Source organism: Amborella trichopoda, chromosome 5 (genome assembly GCF_054954075.1).
Source record: "Amborella trichopoda isolate Santa Cruz 75 chromosome 5, AtrichopodaSantaCruz75HAP2 v2.0, whole genome shotgun sequence".
NCBI classification, from domain to species: domain Eukaryota; kingdom Viridiplantae; phylum Streptophyta; class Magnoliopsida; order Amborellales; family Amborellaceae; genus Amborella; species Amborella trichopoda.
Window position 1 is genome coordinate 39,764,605 of NC_142340.1, and position 18,210 is coordinate 39,782,814.

At 37.3% G+C, this 18,210-nt stretch overlaps 1 protein-coding gene across 3 annotated transcripts; it reads right to left on the reverse strand.

Annotated features, from left to right (window-relative positions):
* Nucleotides 1-194: 194 nt before the first annotated feature.
* LOC18433043 (U-box domain-containing protein 34) lies at nucleotides 195-10,446 on the reverse strand. Of its 3 annotated transcripts, XM_020666477.2 has the most exons (9): nucleotides 10,222-10,446; nucleotides 7,278-7,384; nucleotides 6,935-7,056; nucleotides 4,723-4,944; nucleotides 4,269-4,650; nucleotides 3,865-3,966; nucleotides 3,335-3,763; nucleotides 1,398-2,117; nucleotides 195-609 (listed from the first exon to the last, which is right to left on the reverse strand). In XM_020666477.2, the coding sequence occupies exons 1-9, from the start codon at nucleotides 10,409-10,411 to the stop codon at nucleotides 436-438; spliced, it is 2,448 nt and encodes an 815-aa protein (XP_020522136.2). In that variant the 5' UTR covers nucleotides 10,412-10,446; the 3' UTR covers nucleotides 195-435. The 3 variants fall into 3 exon arrangements, with proteins under 3 accessions (XP_020522136.2, XP_020522137.2, XP_088723997.1); XM_020666478.2 differs by lacking the exons at nucleotides 6,935-7,056; nucleotides 7,278-7,384; nucleotides 10,222-10,446 and adding an exon at nucleotides 5,108-5,252; XM_088867871.1 differs by lacking the exons at nucleotides 6,935-7,056; nucleotides 7,278-7,384; nucleotides 10,222-10,446 and adding an exon at nucleotides 5,066-5,247.
* Nucleotides 10,447-18,210: the final 7,764 nt, after the last annotated feature.

The window sequence follows — 18,210 nt, forward strand, 5'->3', positions numbered from 1 at the left end:
CTGGTCCAGTTTCTATAGCAGTACCAAAATTTTCTGAGGTGAATTAGGAAAACTGGAAAACTAATCTTCATTGTTTCCCATGATTTAGGCACACAGTATTGTAGTTAGAGCTTCCTACTTGTGTGTTCGTGTTTGTGTGTAAGAGAGAGAGAGAGAGAGAGAGAGAGATGATTTATTTCCTCATCTGCTTCTTGTTGATGCAAGAGAGGATTTATTTACTCATCTGCTTCTTGTTGATGCAACATTGGGTATCTCGAAAGGAAGATGAAGCCCATGAAAACCTTCTGAATACAAACTCTCAAAATTAACAGAAATCAGGGTTGCAAGCACGCTTGCTGCCATATCCTTCCACCAATTCATTCCCAACCAATCTCTACCACATGTTACCAAAGAGACATCCCTTTTCAATTCCATGCACATCATTCGCCAACATCATCAGTGTTTCAATCCTGTGTTCTCATAAGGGGTCATATTCCCTGGCATCACTCTTGATCCTTGAGGGGACATGGGTGCCTCACCACTCCCACTGCTGACAACCGTTGGTCTTGAGCTTGTACCATAGTCTATGCTAGATCTCCATTGTGCCATTCCTGGGAAGCTCATTACCTCCTGCATGGAGGCATCAACTTACATGTTATAAGGCATCTGTCATCAAAGCATGCACTTAAGTGCATGTGACCATTAGTATGCATGTGGTTAATAGGCATATGCATTGCATATCTGATTCCCATGTCCGTTTAGATTTTGGCAAAAAGCAATTTATTTGCAAGATAAGTTTTTTAGTATGGTTCAGTAACCTTTACAATAAATTTAAACACTAAAGAAATGAAGTTTTTTATTTACATTAGGCTTTGAAATATTTGTCCAGTAACTACTGTATAAAGAAATTAAGACCCTTAAAACTGGCCTAATCATCAAAGTCCATCTTAAGTATTGGACTAGGCTTAGTATCTGAATTAATTTGATGGTAATAATAACTGCTAACCATATATTGTCAGTCTATTGCGAAGTGTGGTTACCAAAAGAGATGCCAGGATTAAAAGTAGAACCGCATTAGAATTTCCTGTCCATTACTTGGAAAATAAAAAACTGATGAGATATAATATTGAAAGAGATGGTCAACTGTGTGTGGAACTCGATGAAAGTGGTGGTCAAAGATTGACAATTTTGTTGTTTTCACGTTTAAGAGATCGACCACAAATATGAAAGAAATTCCAAGTGTCAAACAATGGTTGCAACTGTCACCAATATTTTGTCAAAATTTTGTAAATGTCAAAACTCATCATCCTGAAATCTCTAAAACGTGGTGAAGTTTGCATTCTTTTAGTATTTAACTTGTCACATCTCTGCGACAAACTTGGAAAAACTCATATGACCATGGTTCAGAGATCACCAACCTGACTCCTTGGGGAGTATGCATTGGCGGCATATGCGTTCCCAAGATTTCTCAACCGGTTAAGCTCTGGCAAAATCACGGTCCCAAGATCTGGCCTATCCTTCCTTCTCAACTCAGCACAACGCAATGCAAGCTTCGCAAAGCTCAATGCCTCCTCAACAGGCCAGTCGGGCACTGTCTGGTCAAGCATCTCAGAAAATGTTCCCCTATCAATGGCCCTCTCAACATGGTGTGTAAGCCCCATAGGTGGCTTTGCTGTGATAACCTGAAGCAACATCACCCCCAATGAATATATATCCGACTTTATTCCAAGCATCCCAGTTTGTTGGTATTCCGGGTCAATATAGCAAAAGGTCCCAGCTGTTGAGGTCATTCGATACTGGGTTACACTGTCAGCGACGGAGGGTGGGACAAGGCGAGCTAAGCCGACATCGCTTATTTTGCTGTTGTAGTTGCGATCGAGAAGAATATTTGCGGGTTTGAGGTCCCTGTGGACAAGGGGCTCAGGTTTGGTTTGGTGGAGGAAGAGGAGGCCAGTTGCTACCTCAGCTGCTATTTTGAAGCGTAGGGGCCATGGAAGGCTTGGGCTGTTGCCACGGCGGAAGAGGCGGTCGTCGAGGCTGCCATTGGCCATATACTCGTACACAAGGCACCCGTACTCAGGGCACGCCCCTAGGAGGAGCACCATGTTTGGGTGCCTTATGCAGCTTAATACCTCCACCTACATGAAGGTTCTTGTGCCTTAGAACACTGGCATGAAGATATCACTATGAATGAATTTTTCTTTTTTTTCCTCTGAAAGACATCACAACAGAGGATTGGTTGACCAGAACCAGTTTTACCTGATCTTTGACAAGTCTATCGATAACACCATCCAATTGGTGGATGGATGGTGTTGGAGACAAAGTGGGACCTACCACTTTGCTCATGTTTTGGTGGGTCGCCACTCTATTCATTGCCGTCCATTCATTGATAAGGTGGAACTCAGTCCTATGATCTTATCTGATTGTTTCTCATCATAAAAGTATGAAAAAATGATCCAGTAGAACCAGGATCCACCTGAAGTAATGTAAATCTAGCCAACACCGTCAAATTGATGGATGGAAGGCATTGGAGCTAAAGTGAGGCCACCAGAACATCACATGGCCCAATTGGTAGGTCCCATAACTCTCTCAACACCATACGTCCATCACTTTGACAATGTTAGGCTGGGATCTACAACATACCTGATTATCCTCTTTGAAAAATCATAGAAATAGGAGAACTTATCAGCTAGATCCAGGTTCGTGGTAGATCCCAGCCCATTGCACCATCCAATCGGTAGATGCAAGGCGCTGGATTAAGAATAGCCCAACAGTGCTTGCATGACTAACTGGTAGGTCCCTCTCTCTCTAACACCGTCCATCCACCAATTGGATGGTGTTGTTGTCCTGGAATCTATAACGTAACAAGTAGAACCTTCCTCATCAATCCTCTAAAAATGCAAGTTTTCTTTTTGGGTGGAGGCAAGGATTGGAATTTATGACTTTAGTGATCTAGCCCCTTCCGTATATAATAGATAAGGCATGAAATTTCACAGTTTCTTTTTCGAAAGTTAAATTTCACAATGCCAATGTAATTTTCCATGAGATTCTTGTTTAAGTTCATGGAAAATAATGGTTAAGGTCTTACCATAACTCAATATAGTAATGTTACATGCCTATATGGCATTCCAAGGGGATATCCACTGTTGATTCCTAGTGACTGATCATGGAGATTTTTTTTTTTTTGGTAAGTGTGATCATGGAGATTTACTATCGTAGGCGACACTAGAACATTCACCCATGTGCAGTTAATGTCCATCGTTCTTCATCAGGATCAAACATTGGTTGTCCCTTTCTGGAATACTGTATGCCATACTCCATTGGATTATTATATATTTTCCCCTTTGTTTATTACCTCTTGCTGGAACTGCATCCTTCCTTGAGCTGCATCAGGGCGAAGAACCTTGATGGCCACTGGTGTATGGTCCAGAGTCGATTTATACACTGGTCCATACCCACCCTCACCAATCTTGAGGGATTCTGAGAAGTATTCAGTGGCCAGCTCGATCTCCTCAATTGTATACTTGCGATATCGGACGTCAGAATGTGCTAGAGCATCCAAAGCCTTTTTCTTCTCTTCTGCCTCTCTCTTGGCCTTCATCTCAGCAGACATTCTCTTTTGAGCTTCCTTTTCGGCGAGCCTTTGAGCCGCGCCAGCTGCCTCCAAGGCTGCCCTGCACTTGGCCTTCTCCATCTCTGCAATGGCCAATGCAGTTTCCTCTGCGTGTCGAGCGTCTTCGAATTTTCTTGCTTCTTCCAACTTCCATTGATTAAGCTCCCTTGCCTATTAGGTCCAAAAAGAATGATCGTTTCACTGGCTCAATTGAGGAATCTCTCTCTCTCTCTCTCTCTCTCTGACACGGACAGACACAGAGACAAACAAACCTTCTGTTTTGCTGTGATTGCTTCCTTGCAAGCTGAACTATACATGTCCATGGTTTGCTTCAGTTCCAGTTTTAGCCTCCTGACTTCCGCTTCCACATCTTTCTGCCAAGATTGAAACCAAAATCAGAGAGTTTTGGATACCTATTACCATTGCGCTTTGATTACGACTATGTTGCATCGAGTTCATGAAAAATGAAACAAACATGGCAAGTAAAAAAAAGAGAGAACAAAGCTTAAAATTACACAAACAAAAAGAGTGCATGCATTCATAAATAGAAATTATATTGTTAATCTGATGGACCTCATCAGAGCAGAGCATGACTTGGTGGATCACTCAAAATTGGGCAGAAGGATTGATGGTAACTGAGAGAGAGAGAGAGAGAGAGAGAGAGAGAGAGAGATACTGGGTTTTGTGCTGAGAAGGAGCTTCTTGGACTATCAATGGAGGTGGCAGAGAACTCGAGCTGGTCGGAGGTGAAGTCGATCGATTGATGATAACCCCCCATTCCCATTCCCATACCCATACCCATGCCCATGCCCATGCCCATGCCCATGCCCATGCTGCTTTGAGGGGAATCGAAAGATTGCCTGGCCATTCCCAAGAGTTTGTCAGAGCAATTGGAAGACCTTGGTGTCTCAAGTTGGTCAGGGGGCAAAAGGCAGGGGGGTGCGCTCTTTGTGGAGGCGAGGGGCCTGTTGAGGGTGGCTCTGTTCTCGTTTGTCCTCTCAAATGAGCCTCGAGGGCCTGGGGACGGGGGTGCTCTCCATCCCCTTCCAAAAGGTGTCCTGTTTACAAATGGATACTTGGTGAGAGAGAGAGAGAGAGAGAGAGAGAGAGAGATGAGCTGTGAGACTCACCTGATGGCATCGTCAGTCTCGATGACGACTGGTTCAGGCTTAGGAGCAGGAGGGGTGGGTACCGCTGCGGATTGGGATTGGGGGGCTTGCTTGCTGCTGCCAGGTGCAGGCCTCGAAGCAGATCGGAGGGATTGCACCTTCCCTTTGCATATCACATATACTGTGCAGAACTCAGGTGCTCCCTTTGTGAGGCAGCTCGGAACATCTGGTGGCTTGAATTTCCTGTGTCATTGCACCATGCACAATGAGAGAGAGAATGATTAGACCAACATGAACAGAGAGAGATATGATCACATGCACAATGAGAGAAGGAATGCTTGCACCAAGATGAACAGAGAGAGACATGATCACATGCACAATGAGAGAGAGGAATGCTTGCACCAACATGAAGAGAGAGAGACATGATCATTGTTAAAAAAAACAGACTTCCCAATGCTTAGGGGATCCAGAAGGCGTGGGCGTGGTCCTTGGGCAGCCACCTAGAGCCCAAACCTAGGCAGCCACCCAAGGCTTGCGCCCCGCCAAGAAACAGAAATATATATATATATATATATATATATATATATATATATATATATATATATAATAATTATTATTATTATTTTCATTGTTTTCAACATATAAAAGTTTAGAATGATGAATTTTAGGTTCATTTGAAGCCTAAACCTACTAGAACCCTTTTTAGAGATAAAAAAAGCTCTAAAAAACTACATTTCATTGGATCGAATCATCGAAATGTTTTTCAAAGTTTGGAGTTCAAGCAACCAAAGTAAGTACATTTTTTAGATTGTTTGTTTTATTTTGAGATGTCTTCTTCAGAAGTTAGTTGGAGTGGTGATCCGGGTTGGAAATATGGATACAACCTGAATCCAATGACAACAATTGCGTTAGATGCAATTTTTGTGAAAAAGTTACAAAATGAGGCATAAACCGGTTTAAGAAAACATCTTGCCGGTATTAAAGGGATGTTGCCCCGTATAAAAATGTTCATGAAGCTATCAGAGAGTAGATTAAGCAATTTATAAGTTATGTAAAACAAAAACAATAACAAAATTCTTGTCATAGGTCTATTTTTATTTCTGCTACTTCTAGAAGAAGTAATTCGAGTTGGAAGTATGGGTACAACCCAAATGATAAAAATTGTATAAGGTGTAATTTTTGTAAAAAAGATACCAAAAGGGGTATTAGCCAATTCAAAACACACTTTGTTGATGTTGCTTCTTATACAAATGTTCCTGAAGCAGTCCGGAATGAGATTAGACATTTTTTGAATTTTGAAGAACAAAAAAATGATGAAAATAAGCCTTGTTCTATGGAAGTAACTTCTCCAGGTTTTAGTCGGAGTGGTGATCAGGGTTGGAAGTATGGTTATAACTCGAATCCAAGTTATAACTCGAATCCAAGTGATAAAATCATATTAAATATAATTATTGTAGAAATGATACTAATGGAGGCATTTATCGATTTAAAAAACACCTTGCCGATATTAAGGGGGATGTTGCCCCATGTAAAAATGTTTCTGAGGCTATCAAGCAGGAAATTATACAATATTTGAGTTCAGAGAAGCACAAAGAAAATGGTAAAGCAGCCAAAACTCCTAGGACCTCATCTGCTTAGACTGCACAGTGCACATAGTAGTAAGAGGTAGGTAGAAGAAGATGAGGAGGAAGAGGCAGATTCAGAATAAACAGAGGAGGACGAGCATTATATTGAAGAGGGAGATGACTTTGATGATGATGGCCTCGACTCTGATGCATATGATGAGGCTTGCCCTATTGATATTCCCTTTGATGATGATGATGATGAGGATTGAAGACTCTTGCCTCTTGGTGCCGAGTGTTGAGTGTTGAGTCTGTTAACTGTTGTGTTGAGTCATGAGTGTTGACTTTTGTTAGACTGTATAATTTCTAAATTTCTGTATATTTTTGTTGTGTTGAGTGTTGACTTTTATATCCTACGCTTGTATGGTTTTACAGTTAACTGTTTTAACAATATGAATTATGAAAATTCTCTTCTCGACGTCTATTTTTTTTTTTTCAACTTGAAATATGATATATTGGTAATTTAGCATGTTGTTTACTTTTTTTCAATTGGGCAGCCGCCCAGGTTCTGAGCACCTTCCTAGACGTTGGGCGCCTAGCACTTTTTGATACATTGGATATGATTAGAGAGAGAGGGAGAGAGAGAGAGGGAGAGAGAGAGAGGGAGATACTTTGTTAAGGCATTCCTGGACGAGGAACCCACTACGATGCTGTCGACGCAGCTGTTTGTTAAGTATTCAATAATAGACTTGGACACTTCATAGTCCTCTAAGACCACCTCCTTGTGCTGCATCTGAAATACAGAAAGAGCCACAAGGTGAGCAATAATTGAATTACCTTAAAGAATCTGGCCCGGGCTTGAGTGGTTAGTAGTTGACGTCAGGCAACGTTACATCTCAAATTCAATTCCTACCATTAAACTTCCGAAAAACAAAAATTGAACTGCTTTAGCTTTCCACGAATTAAGTCATCTAGTAGTTCACATGATGTATATGAGACAGTGAAAGAGAGAACCTGTCTTCGAGAACAGAAACCGCGATAGGGAAGGAAGAGCTGTTGCATGTCAGCCTCAACCTGTTCAAGGTGTGTGTCTTGGACGGCTTCACTGATGGAGAAGCTGTCTGAGTGAGAGAGACAGAAAGAGAGAGAGAGAGAGGGAGGTTTAGGATCCCCAGCAAAGCAGACTAATGAAAACCACTGAAATGAATAATAAGTATGGCTGTCAAGCAAAAGCACAACGTATGGACCTACTATTAGTGCTCATACAGAAATGCTGATACATCATTCACTTAGCTATCATAATAATACTTTATAAGAAACAGAATTGAAGACATGATTCATGTAACTGACTTCAATTAATTGGAAAAAAGCTTTAATAATGATGAAAAAACAAGAGCTAAGAAGTTCTAGTTAAAAGGCTCCTCTATATCCATTGTAAAGTTTCACTCCCAAACATAAGAAGGTTGCTAGAGCATTACTCCTTTCTGTGTTTCCAAATTCGAATAATAAAAATTTAACAAACACAAAAAGAATTCATCCAAGAAAAAAAAGCCAAAAGATTTTGTGCTCCTAAATCTTAACAAAACCAACATGTTTTGTATCACTCCAAAAGAAACTAAAGACGAATAAGGAAATATTTAACATATTAGTGTAATAATAAACAATGCATAATAATAAGGATCTGGTTTCTATGTGGCCAAACCCATATATGTAGAAATGCAAGCCTCTTAATAAATCTATTTTTTGAGATAGATTTTAAGACTTAAATTTTAAGGACATGTAATCGAACATGGAGACCACGAATATGAAGAAATAAATAATTTTGGAAAAAATAGAAATTATAATTCTAGTAAAAAACATTTGGACCATTACTTTCCATTGTTTTTAGATGGAACACCTGCTTACATCCATCTTTAAGATGGATGCTTTACACTTTCTGAACTGCATATGTAGAAATGCGGTCTAGCCCGCATGATTCAATTTTCCTAATAATAAGGGGGTCTATGAATTCATATGTTGATTTAAACCGTGGGGTCCCTTTCTCCATATCTTCAAGTTTGCAACATGAGAAAGAGAGAGAGAGTGAGGGATAAATTCTCGCCTATCATTTAGGTTGTAAAGTGGATAAATTCCCTATATAATATATTATAATTCCTATTTCGGTATGGGATCTTATAATTTAAAGGATTCATACGAAGTTGGATTTGTGGAAGTCAAAAAATTTATTAGTAGGAAGAAGAACTATTCTAATTAAACATCTTTATCAAATCTTCCAATCTACCAAATGTCATTACTAGTGATGCCGTCTTCAGTTTCTAAGAATATCGAAAAGCTTATGCATAACTTTTCGTGGGGTTCTAGAGAGCATGAGAAGAAGTATCATCGAGTATGTTGGGATAGAGTATGCACCCCGAAAATAAAAGTGTATTGGGCATTCGAAGGCTCAAGTTTACTCATCAGATCCATCTGGCAAAATGGTGGCGGAGGTCGATGACAAAAGAAGAATATGTGTGGAAGGAGTTATGCAATCTAGAGACTTTGTGATTCACTATAATAGATGGATTGTTGGGGAAGGGAATAAAGTATCCTTTTGGCATGGTAAGTGGTCGGGAGAATCCATACTAAAAATAACTTGTCCCCTTATTTTCATTGCAGAAGTTAGTTTGTTGGTGGTGGTGGAGGAAGCGTATGATTTGTCAGGCCATTTAGAAGTGCTGAGAAGTATCCAAGGAGTGGAGGATGATCTAATGTTTTACCATTTCATGACAGGATTAGATGAAGTCGATTAAAAAAGATACGGTGTTGGTGCATCCCTCATAAAGTTAAGGTTTTTATGGGTATTGTTTCAAGGTAAGATGCTAACGATTGATAATCTTATAAAAAAAAGGAAAAACTCTTGCTAATATTTGTCTTTTGGCTAAAGGAAGTGATGAAAATGAGGACAATTTGTTTCTCCATTGCCCATTTACTTTTCAAATCTGGAGTTGGTGTTTTCAGAAGATGGGCATTTCTATTACTTTGCCTTGTTGCCACACTCAAATAATAGACCACCTAAGCCTTGATGGCCTGCCAAAGATTGGAGGGATGGTTTTGCAGATTAGTAGGGCAGCAATGTTGCGGGAGGCTCGGTTGGAGTTGAGTGGACGGGTGTTTGAAGGGGAATTGATAGAGTGTGATACGGTCCAAAGGAGAATTCCGCATACAATGTGGAGATGGTTTTCGATAACTAAAAAAGATTTTGGAATATTAAAAGTGGATGTGGAAGTAAATCTTTCAAACGTCATGATACAAAGAATGATAAGGACAAGACCTAAAGGAGGACAAGAACCACGAGCGGTGGGAAATTTGAAGTTAAACTTTGATGGCCGTTCGTTAGACAATCCAGGGCAAGTAGAGTTTAGTGGTGCAGTTAGAAATTCAGATGAAGAAATTGTCTTTTGTTACGCATGGCCATTTAAAGAAAAAACAATGAATGAAGTGGACCTGATGGCACTACTGCAAGGTCTAAATATTTTGAAGCAAAAGAGAGAGAAGTATCGGTGCATAATAAAAGGGGACTCCTTAAACGTCATTAATTGGAGTAACATAGTTTCTAAACCCCGTGGGTATTGAGGACTCAATGGATGATGATGGATCTTGGTAATCAATTGTGTATCTCGTTTAGACATGTTTATTGGGAGGCTAACAAGAAGGGTGCTGAGCTTCAATTCCTTCAAGTTTCGAATGATTTATTTCTTTGATTTTGATGTACTCGACATTACCCAAAAATAAAATATACTTATCATTTAAGCCATAAAATTACAATACCCTTGTGAAAAAGAAGAGAGAGAAAGAGAGAGGGTTCTTTTTGGCTAGTTAAGAGAGAGAGAGAGCTGGTTGGTTTTTTGGCTGGTTAGAAGATAGAGATAGAACTGTTAAGAGAGAGAGAGAATTGTTAAGAGAGAGAGAGTTTTCTTACGGTGCACAGGGATGGCCTTGTTCCGGACATGGAGGAGGAGGAGGATCTGATTCTTTCGGAGGAGGTGTTCAACAGCCCACTTTACTGCATACTGGCTGCTCTTGTCTTTGTCAATGGCCACCGCGACGAAATGGGACTGAGATCCACCTCTCTCTCTCTCTCCGTCTCCCTCACCTCCTGCACCTGTCATTCTCTCTCCTCCCCCTCCCAATCCTCTTCTTCCTCTTCTTTTTTTCTCTCTTTCTCTATCGCTCTTTCTCTCTTCCTTTTTCACAGACTAAAATTGCGCCAGACCTTTGGCTTGGCAATGCACGTATAAATCTCTGCACCCTCAATATAGAAATTGGTTATTGTGAGCGGGAGAAACTAGAGATGTCTGGGGAGAGAGAGAGAGAGGTATGAGAGAGATAGAGTCACATTTGACCATCCAGCAACACCTCTTTTATTATCGCCCCACGTGTTTTTTTTTTTCATTTAATTTTTACTTTTTTTTTCGGCCTAGATTTTTACACCCTCTCCATTTTATTTCTCTTAATTTACTCTTTTTTCCATCTCTCCCAAGTTTTTCCATTATCTCTCTCTCCACATTCTACATGTATGCAAATACATATAAATATGTAACGGCACCTCCTCTTTTTTCTTCTCAATTAAAGTAAATTTAATTTATTCATCTTTTTTTTCCCCGTATTTTTACATTTTCTTTCTCTCAACCTACATGCAGGCAAAAACATAAAAATAAGTAACTGTTTTTTTTAATATGATGACACTTCATCATCTAAGTAACTTTTTATTTTTAATGTGGTGATACATCATCTTGTATCTTCTCAATTTAAGTAAATTTCTCTCTCTTCCCAATTTAAGTAAATTACTCTCTCTCTCTCACTTCATGCACTCATCTCCCTACATGCAGGCAAAAACATAAAAATAAGTAACTGTTTTTTTTAATATGATGACACTTCATCATCTAAGTAACTTTTTATTTTTAATGTGGTGATACATCATCTTGTATCTTCTCAATTTAAGTAAATTTCTCTCTCTTCCCAATTTAAGTAAATTACTCTCTCTCTCTCACTTCATGCACTCATCTCTCTCTCAACTTTTAACATGTGCTTCACACACATGCTATTTCTCTTTAAGGCAATCTTGTTTTTTTTTTTCTACATAGGTACGTTGATTTCTATTTTCTTTTGATATTGTATATTGTCTAGATTTTTGTTTTTTTATTTTTATTTTTTTTTTGTTTTTCTTTTCGAGAAATGTATTGATGAATCCCAGCTACACGTCATGAACAAAAAAAAGTGTATATAAGCCCATTGGATATTAGAGTTACACAAGCTTCCCTTCCCATAAACGCGCCTTAAATGTCAAAACCATGATTTGTGCGTATCATATTAAGGAAGCACTTAGATATGAGCTTGCCAAAACTTCCATCTTATGAGATAAAACAAAAAAAGGACCTCTCTAAAAGTAATTTATGTGTTTGTGGCTTTACATATATTATATTTATTAATCTTGGTAATTTCCTGTTGATTGTACGTATGCTGTGCTTTTATTATAATTATTATTTTCTTTTTTGCTTCTTTTTTAAGTTAGCGCAACACGGCCGGCCGTGCACGATGAAGTTTGACCGAGACCATAGAGTCTCTCCATGAGAGACCTTCGGTTAGTATATCCTTATTTGTTTCTTCTGCTATCTCCTATTTTCTTTCACATTTGTTTTGCATCCATCTCTAGGTTGTCTTATCTCAAGCTCAAGCTCTTATGCTATTACTCCGCCTAAGAGCTTATCTAAAAGGTCCAACTTTTTTTTTTTTTTTTCTTTTTTTTTTGGCCTCCGGTTGGTTCTTTATTCAACTTTATGCAAGTCAAAGTAAAATTGATGGAAGGGTTTAAGGGTCTTTGAGTTTTTTGGTATTACTTTTATTTAGAAGTATGTAGTGTTTAACGTAAGAACTAAATAATTTTTATTGTTTATGTGGATCTTAGGTGTATGTAAATATTGATATAATGTTTGATTTTAATAATTGGTTGTATTTCTATATGTGCAATAAAGTTATGCTAGGTGCTTATAGAGAAGATAAAATACACCCTAATAAAATGTATCATCTGCCATGTGTGGATCCCATGCAAAATTTCATAAAAATGAATGAATGTTGCATCATCATTTTTGCATTAAGCAAACTTTCATTTTTATGTGATATTGTTTAATTGCAGCAATTTATTTTTTGGATATATGAATCATATAAGTATAATTTCTTTTTAAGAAAATAATATTTTATTGGTAATAAATATATTTAATACTACAATTGTAACTATTTACTTATAAATTATAACAAAAATAAATTAATTTTATTATAATTTTCAATAATGATTATTTTATTATTGTAAAGTATATAATAATATAATTATTACATAAATATCATTATACAACAATGGTAATTTTATATATAAGAAAATTAATACCTAAATGAATTGAATCCTATTTTTTTTAATACATGTTGAATACTCAACTCTAAAATTGATAATTCTTTCACTTCACATCCAGGCTACTTTGCTCCAAGAAATTATTGCCGATTAGTTACTAATCATCAAGGAACTCGCAAGCCCCAAGAAACTCCTGCACAAGTTGAAGTTTGTATTCCCAATGGGGCTAGTCAATATATCTGCCTCAATATGGATTTTCTGTAATAAAACTCTATCATCTTCTACAGCTTCACAAATAAAGTAATGTTGAACATCAATACGCTCAATCATATCATGGAAAGTTGGATTATTTTCTAAGAACAAATCACTCTTCTTACCAAAATGAAGTAGTATTCATTGTTGCAAAACTAGAAACTCACTAAGGAGGGTTGGAGGATTTCACAAACATATGTTATGTTGAATTTACCAAATTTGTTTTTGATGGGTAGAGTAAAGATGAGACCCACGAGTATTTGGGTGACACTAAAGAGTGGGGGTTTTAAGTTAAATTTTGACAGGATTTTTTTTGGGTAATCCAGGTTTGGCGGGCATTGGGGGTGTGTTGTGTGACTGTTTTGGAGAGGTCATCTTTTTATATACTGGCCCTATTGGTTTAGTCGCGGCTAATCAATCAGAGTTATTGGCTTTGCTCTAAGGAATTAAAATTTTAATCCCTAAAAACCTTGGGAGTAGCTGCATTATTGTAGGGGACTCTTTGAATGCAATTAGATGGTGCAAGGAGGAGCTGCGTATTCCTTGAAAACTGAAGTCCAGTTGGCTACAGGTTATGGATCTGGTGGCTCCACTCTCAGTTTCGTTTTGCCATGTTTATCGTGAGGCGAATTCCTTGGCTGAATCTCTTGTTAAAAGAGGGGTTTCATTGGCCGCTCTAGCTATTTGTAATTTCTTTTGAGTAGATTTGTTTAATAAAGTAAGTAATATTTGTCCCAAAAAAAAAACCTAGAAACTCACTAACTTTTTTAGCCAAATTCCTTTTTTAAATGCATGAGTAAGTGACATGTATTCATCCTTTGTAGAACACAAAGCCCCCACATAGTACAACATCGATAACCAACTAATTACACCACTTCCAAAAACGTATATATGGGTTGTAGACCTTTTATCTAAGTGACATGCTAAATCTGCATCAATAGAACTAGCAACTTTCAAATCTATCTTACTATAAGAAATATTAGCATTACAAATTTCCATTAAATAACAAAGGACTCACTGCACAACAATCTAGTAATTATTTCTAGGATTTTTCATGTATCTCAAAACTCTGGCTACTTGTGGTATGTTAGATTTGGTGCTAACCATAGTAAATATGAAGCTCTCTAATGTTGATGAATATAGTACTCAAGACATATGTGTCTTCTCCACTTTAGTGCATGGATATTATTTCGAAGGCAATTTCATATACATAAGAAATAGGGTATTAAATGGTTTGGTATTCAAAATATTGAAGATTTGAAGATTTTCCTGTTCTTCTTATCTCTAGTTATACTCATTCCAAAAATTCAACTAATGGCTTTCAAATATTTCATTTGAGATTCCCTGTCCAACTAAGCTTTAAGCGTTGCAATATTTTTTAATATGGTCTTGCAACAATCATGTTATTTACATATAATAACAAGACAATAAAACTTTATCACCAGAACCATGAAAATAAGCACAATGGTTAACTTCATATCTATGAAAATTCAAGCTCAACATAAAATATTTAAATCATTCCACCCACAATTTAGTACTCGTTTTAACCCATATAGTGATTTCTTGAGTCTACAAACTATTTTTTTATATATATTCCACAATAGAACCCTTCTATTTGCTCATAAAAAATAGGGAAATTATCAAAAGTATCCCTTTTTTCAAAAATTTCAAAAAACCCAACTTTTTGGAAACCGCATTCTTACCCCCTTTTTCTATTTTACTTTTCAACTTTTTTGGCCTAAAAATACCCTTCACAATCCCTTCACAATCCTATAAGGACTATGAAGGTCTATACACACATGAAATCGAACTAGCCAAACAAAGAGAAGTTTGATCCACCTAAGATCGTGCACAAACTTAGATATTCAAACGAGTTGAGAGAGGTAGGTCTCATCAAATTCAGATCTATAAAGAAATCAATACTAAAAGACATTCTTTGCATATATGTGGTAGAGCTAGCTTAAATAGTGTAAAATATAAAACAAAAGAATTTCCTTTTGTTGGGTTTTAGGGGTAATCAGCTGAATTTTTCATGGGGTTTTATGAATGTCTATGGGCCAAATGCTTCATCCTTGAAAGATGGTTTTATTTCTGATATGCACTTTGTTATACAATTTGATCCATATCCTGTTGTTATTGGGGGGGATTTTAATCTCATTAGGTGGCTTGATGAATGTTTAGCAGACCACTTCATAAATCTTTTTATGCGGTTTAACAATTTTATTGAAGCAAATGCTTTTTTGGACTTACCTATTATTGGTGCTAAGTTTACTTGGTTCAATAATAGTGTAAGTAATCTTGCTATGTCCAAGTTGAACAGATTTCTTGTGTCTGCTGACTGGCTTGAAGTTTTCCCATTGGCCTCTGTGAAAGCGGTGGTACGGCTCTTCTCAGACCATAATCCCATTCTTCTTAATACAGGTAGTCTGAGGGAAGGGCCTAAGCCATTTCAATTTGAGGTGGGGTGGTTGGAAGAAAAAGAGGCAGTGGAAATCATTAAAAGAACATGGCTGAACACGGTAGCGGTTGGTCAGATGGATTTCCAAATCCATAAAAAGCTACTGTGTGTTAAACAAAAATTGATAGAGTGGAAAAAAGTTAACAAGGTCGACATTAAAGCAAAGATTGACGTCGTCATTGCGGATATTGAAGGCTTGGAGTCTGACCTTCAAAACAGTGGAGAATTATCTAAGGCCTTGATTATTGATCGAAATATGAAGTTGAAAGAGCTTGAGGAGCTATGCAGGACTGAATAAATTTATTAGAAGCAGAGGTCTAGAAATAAATGGTTGAAAGAAGGTGACCTAAATACCAAATATTTTCATGCTATGGCCTCCTCTAGAAGAAGGCAGAATGATGTTTAAGATTTGACGATTCTTGGAGTCGATGTTGAGAATCCTATGGCCATGGAAGAGGGAGTTGTGTAATATTTTAAGAAAGCCTTTTCTAGGGTGGTTTTCTTGAGCCCCAGGTTTCTCAATGTGCCATTTAAGTCTCTACAAGGGGATCAAGCCCGCCACCTAGGGGGACCTGTTTGTATGGAGGAATTAAAAAATGTTGTGTTTGCTTTGGCTAGGGATAAGGCACCGCGTCTAGATGGTTTCCCAATGCTGTTTTTTCATAAGTTTTGGGATATTCTGAATGAAGATTTAATCGCCTTTGTGAGGGAGTTCTTCATTAGGAGTCAGATCTTTAAAGGTATAAACTCCACCTTTTTTACTCTAATTCCCAAAAAATCAAATATCAGTGAGTTATCTGATAACAGACCCATTAGCTTGCTTAAGAGTGCTTATAAAATTATTGCCAAAATTCTTGCTGAGAGACTAAAAGACTTTCATCAGTCAGCTTTCATCAGGGATAGGCAGATAACAGATAGTGTTCTGGTTGCACATGAATGCATTCACTCTCGTGTTCTCTGCAAAGTGGAAGGTGTAATGCTGAAGTTGGATATGGAGAAGGCTTATGATAGGGTGGAGTGGGGGGTGCTACTAGAGATTATGAAGCTCATGGGTTTTGGTGATAGATGGAGAAGCTGGATATATGGATGCCTTTGTTCTACCCATTTTTCCATTCTGTTAAAAGGGAGTCCTATTGGTTTTTTCAATGCCTCTAGGGGATTTCGCCAAGGAGACCCGCTATCACATTTTCTTTATATTATTTATGCATAATGTTTTAGTCTCATGCTCAGTAATATTGAGAGGAGCGGAGCCTTCAAAGGATTCCATATTGCTAACCCGGATATCACTATATCTCATCTTCAATATGCGGATGATACGCTAGTGTTTTGTGATGCTAAAACTGAGCAATTGGAGAATATTGCCAGATTCTTTGAAATTTGTGAAGTGGTTATGGGGATTAAAGTAAACTTCCACAAGCCTTCTCAGTTGACTATTAACTGTGGGGAAATAGTGGCTACGAACATTGCACGAGTGGTGGGTTGTAAGGTGGGCTCTTTTCCTACTTTCTATTTGGGCCTACCAATTTCAGACTCTAAATTCCCTATTGTTGTGTGGGATAAGGTAATTGAAAGAATACAAGCAAAGCTAGATTTGTGGAAGCATAAGTATTTATCTTTTGGTGGTAGGGTCACTCTACTTTGATCTTGCCTAAATAACTTACCTATATACCAGATGTCTTTGATCCAAATTCCCACCTTGGTGGAGAGAAGAATAGAGAAAATGATTAGAGATTTCCTCTGGGGAACAAGAGAAGAGCATAAAAAATTTCATTTAATCAGATGGGATAAGGTGTGCACTCCAAAACGTAAGGGTAGCCTTGGGATACGAAATATAAGGAAATTTAATGAGGCCCTACTGTGTAAATGGTGGTGGAGAAGTATCTATTTTAAAGAACACCTTTGGTACAAGGTGCTGTGTAATAATCTTAAAATTTCAAAAAAAAAAGAAAAGAGAAAAGAAACTTTTAATAAGTGATGGTCCCTATGAGTATGATGGTCCTTAAGGACCATCACTACTTTCAAAAGCTTTTACCTGGTTTAAGCTTTTGCTCTTGCCACGTCCTTTAGTGGACGTGGGCTTTAAGCATTTAAGATGTAATTTAACTGTTACGCTTCATGTGTGAGGTGTAACTTAATAAAAGATTATAATAAGGTGTCGTAAGAATTTAAATAGGAGAAGTGAGGACTCCCACCCTAGAAAATTTTGAGATATCTCTCTCTCTAGTCGAAACGCAGTGAGTTCTTTCTCTCTCTAGCCGAATTTTTATTGGAAGCTCCCTCTTAAATATTTTAGGTAAGTGACTTAATTATCTTGAAAAATAATCCGTTCTTTTTAAAAATGAAATGAAATAATTATTTCTGCTTATTATCATGAATTTTAGGCGCGATAAAGCGACCTCATTATTTTGAAAAATAATATTTTTAATAAAATTGTGATATTTTATCGATGTTAGAAATTTTAAATGCTATAAATTCTTAGAAAAATAAATTTATGTATTTTTCTTGTCTATTGTTAGAAAATTTTAGATACTGTAAAATTATTAGAAATAAATGTGATATTTCTGCTTTTAGTAAAATTGTGAGATTTCTTTCTAATGTTTTTGAATAATTAGACATGATAAATTTCATGTGCAAATGATTGCCTTATTATTTGAAAACTGATATTTTTACAATTGATTATAGCAATGTCTGTGAAATATTTATTTGCGAATTGACATCCTATAAATTGTGATAATTCTGTATTCTTGAATTTCTATAAGAGTTTTTCTATACATATTAGATTGGCAATTGTGCTAGAATGTCTTTACGAACTGCTACCTTTCTAAATTTGAGCCCAAAATATTTGATTGGCTATT

Bases quoted from the DNA above. Each gene is read 5' to 3' on its own strand.
- LOC18433043 (XM_020666477.2), bottom strand. From the start codon at position 10,411: ATGACAGGTGCAGGAGGTGAGGGAGACGGAGAGAGAGAGAGAGGTGGA. The intron at 4,651-4,722 runs GTGAGTCTCACA...ATTTGTAAACAG, and splicing joins GAGACTGACGATGCCATCAG to GACACCTTTTGGAAGGGGAT. The intron at 2,118-3,334 runs GTAATAAACAAA...ACCTTCATGTAG, and splicing joins GGATGCAGTTCCAGCAAGAG to GTGGAGGTATTAAGCTGCAT.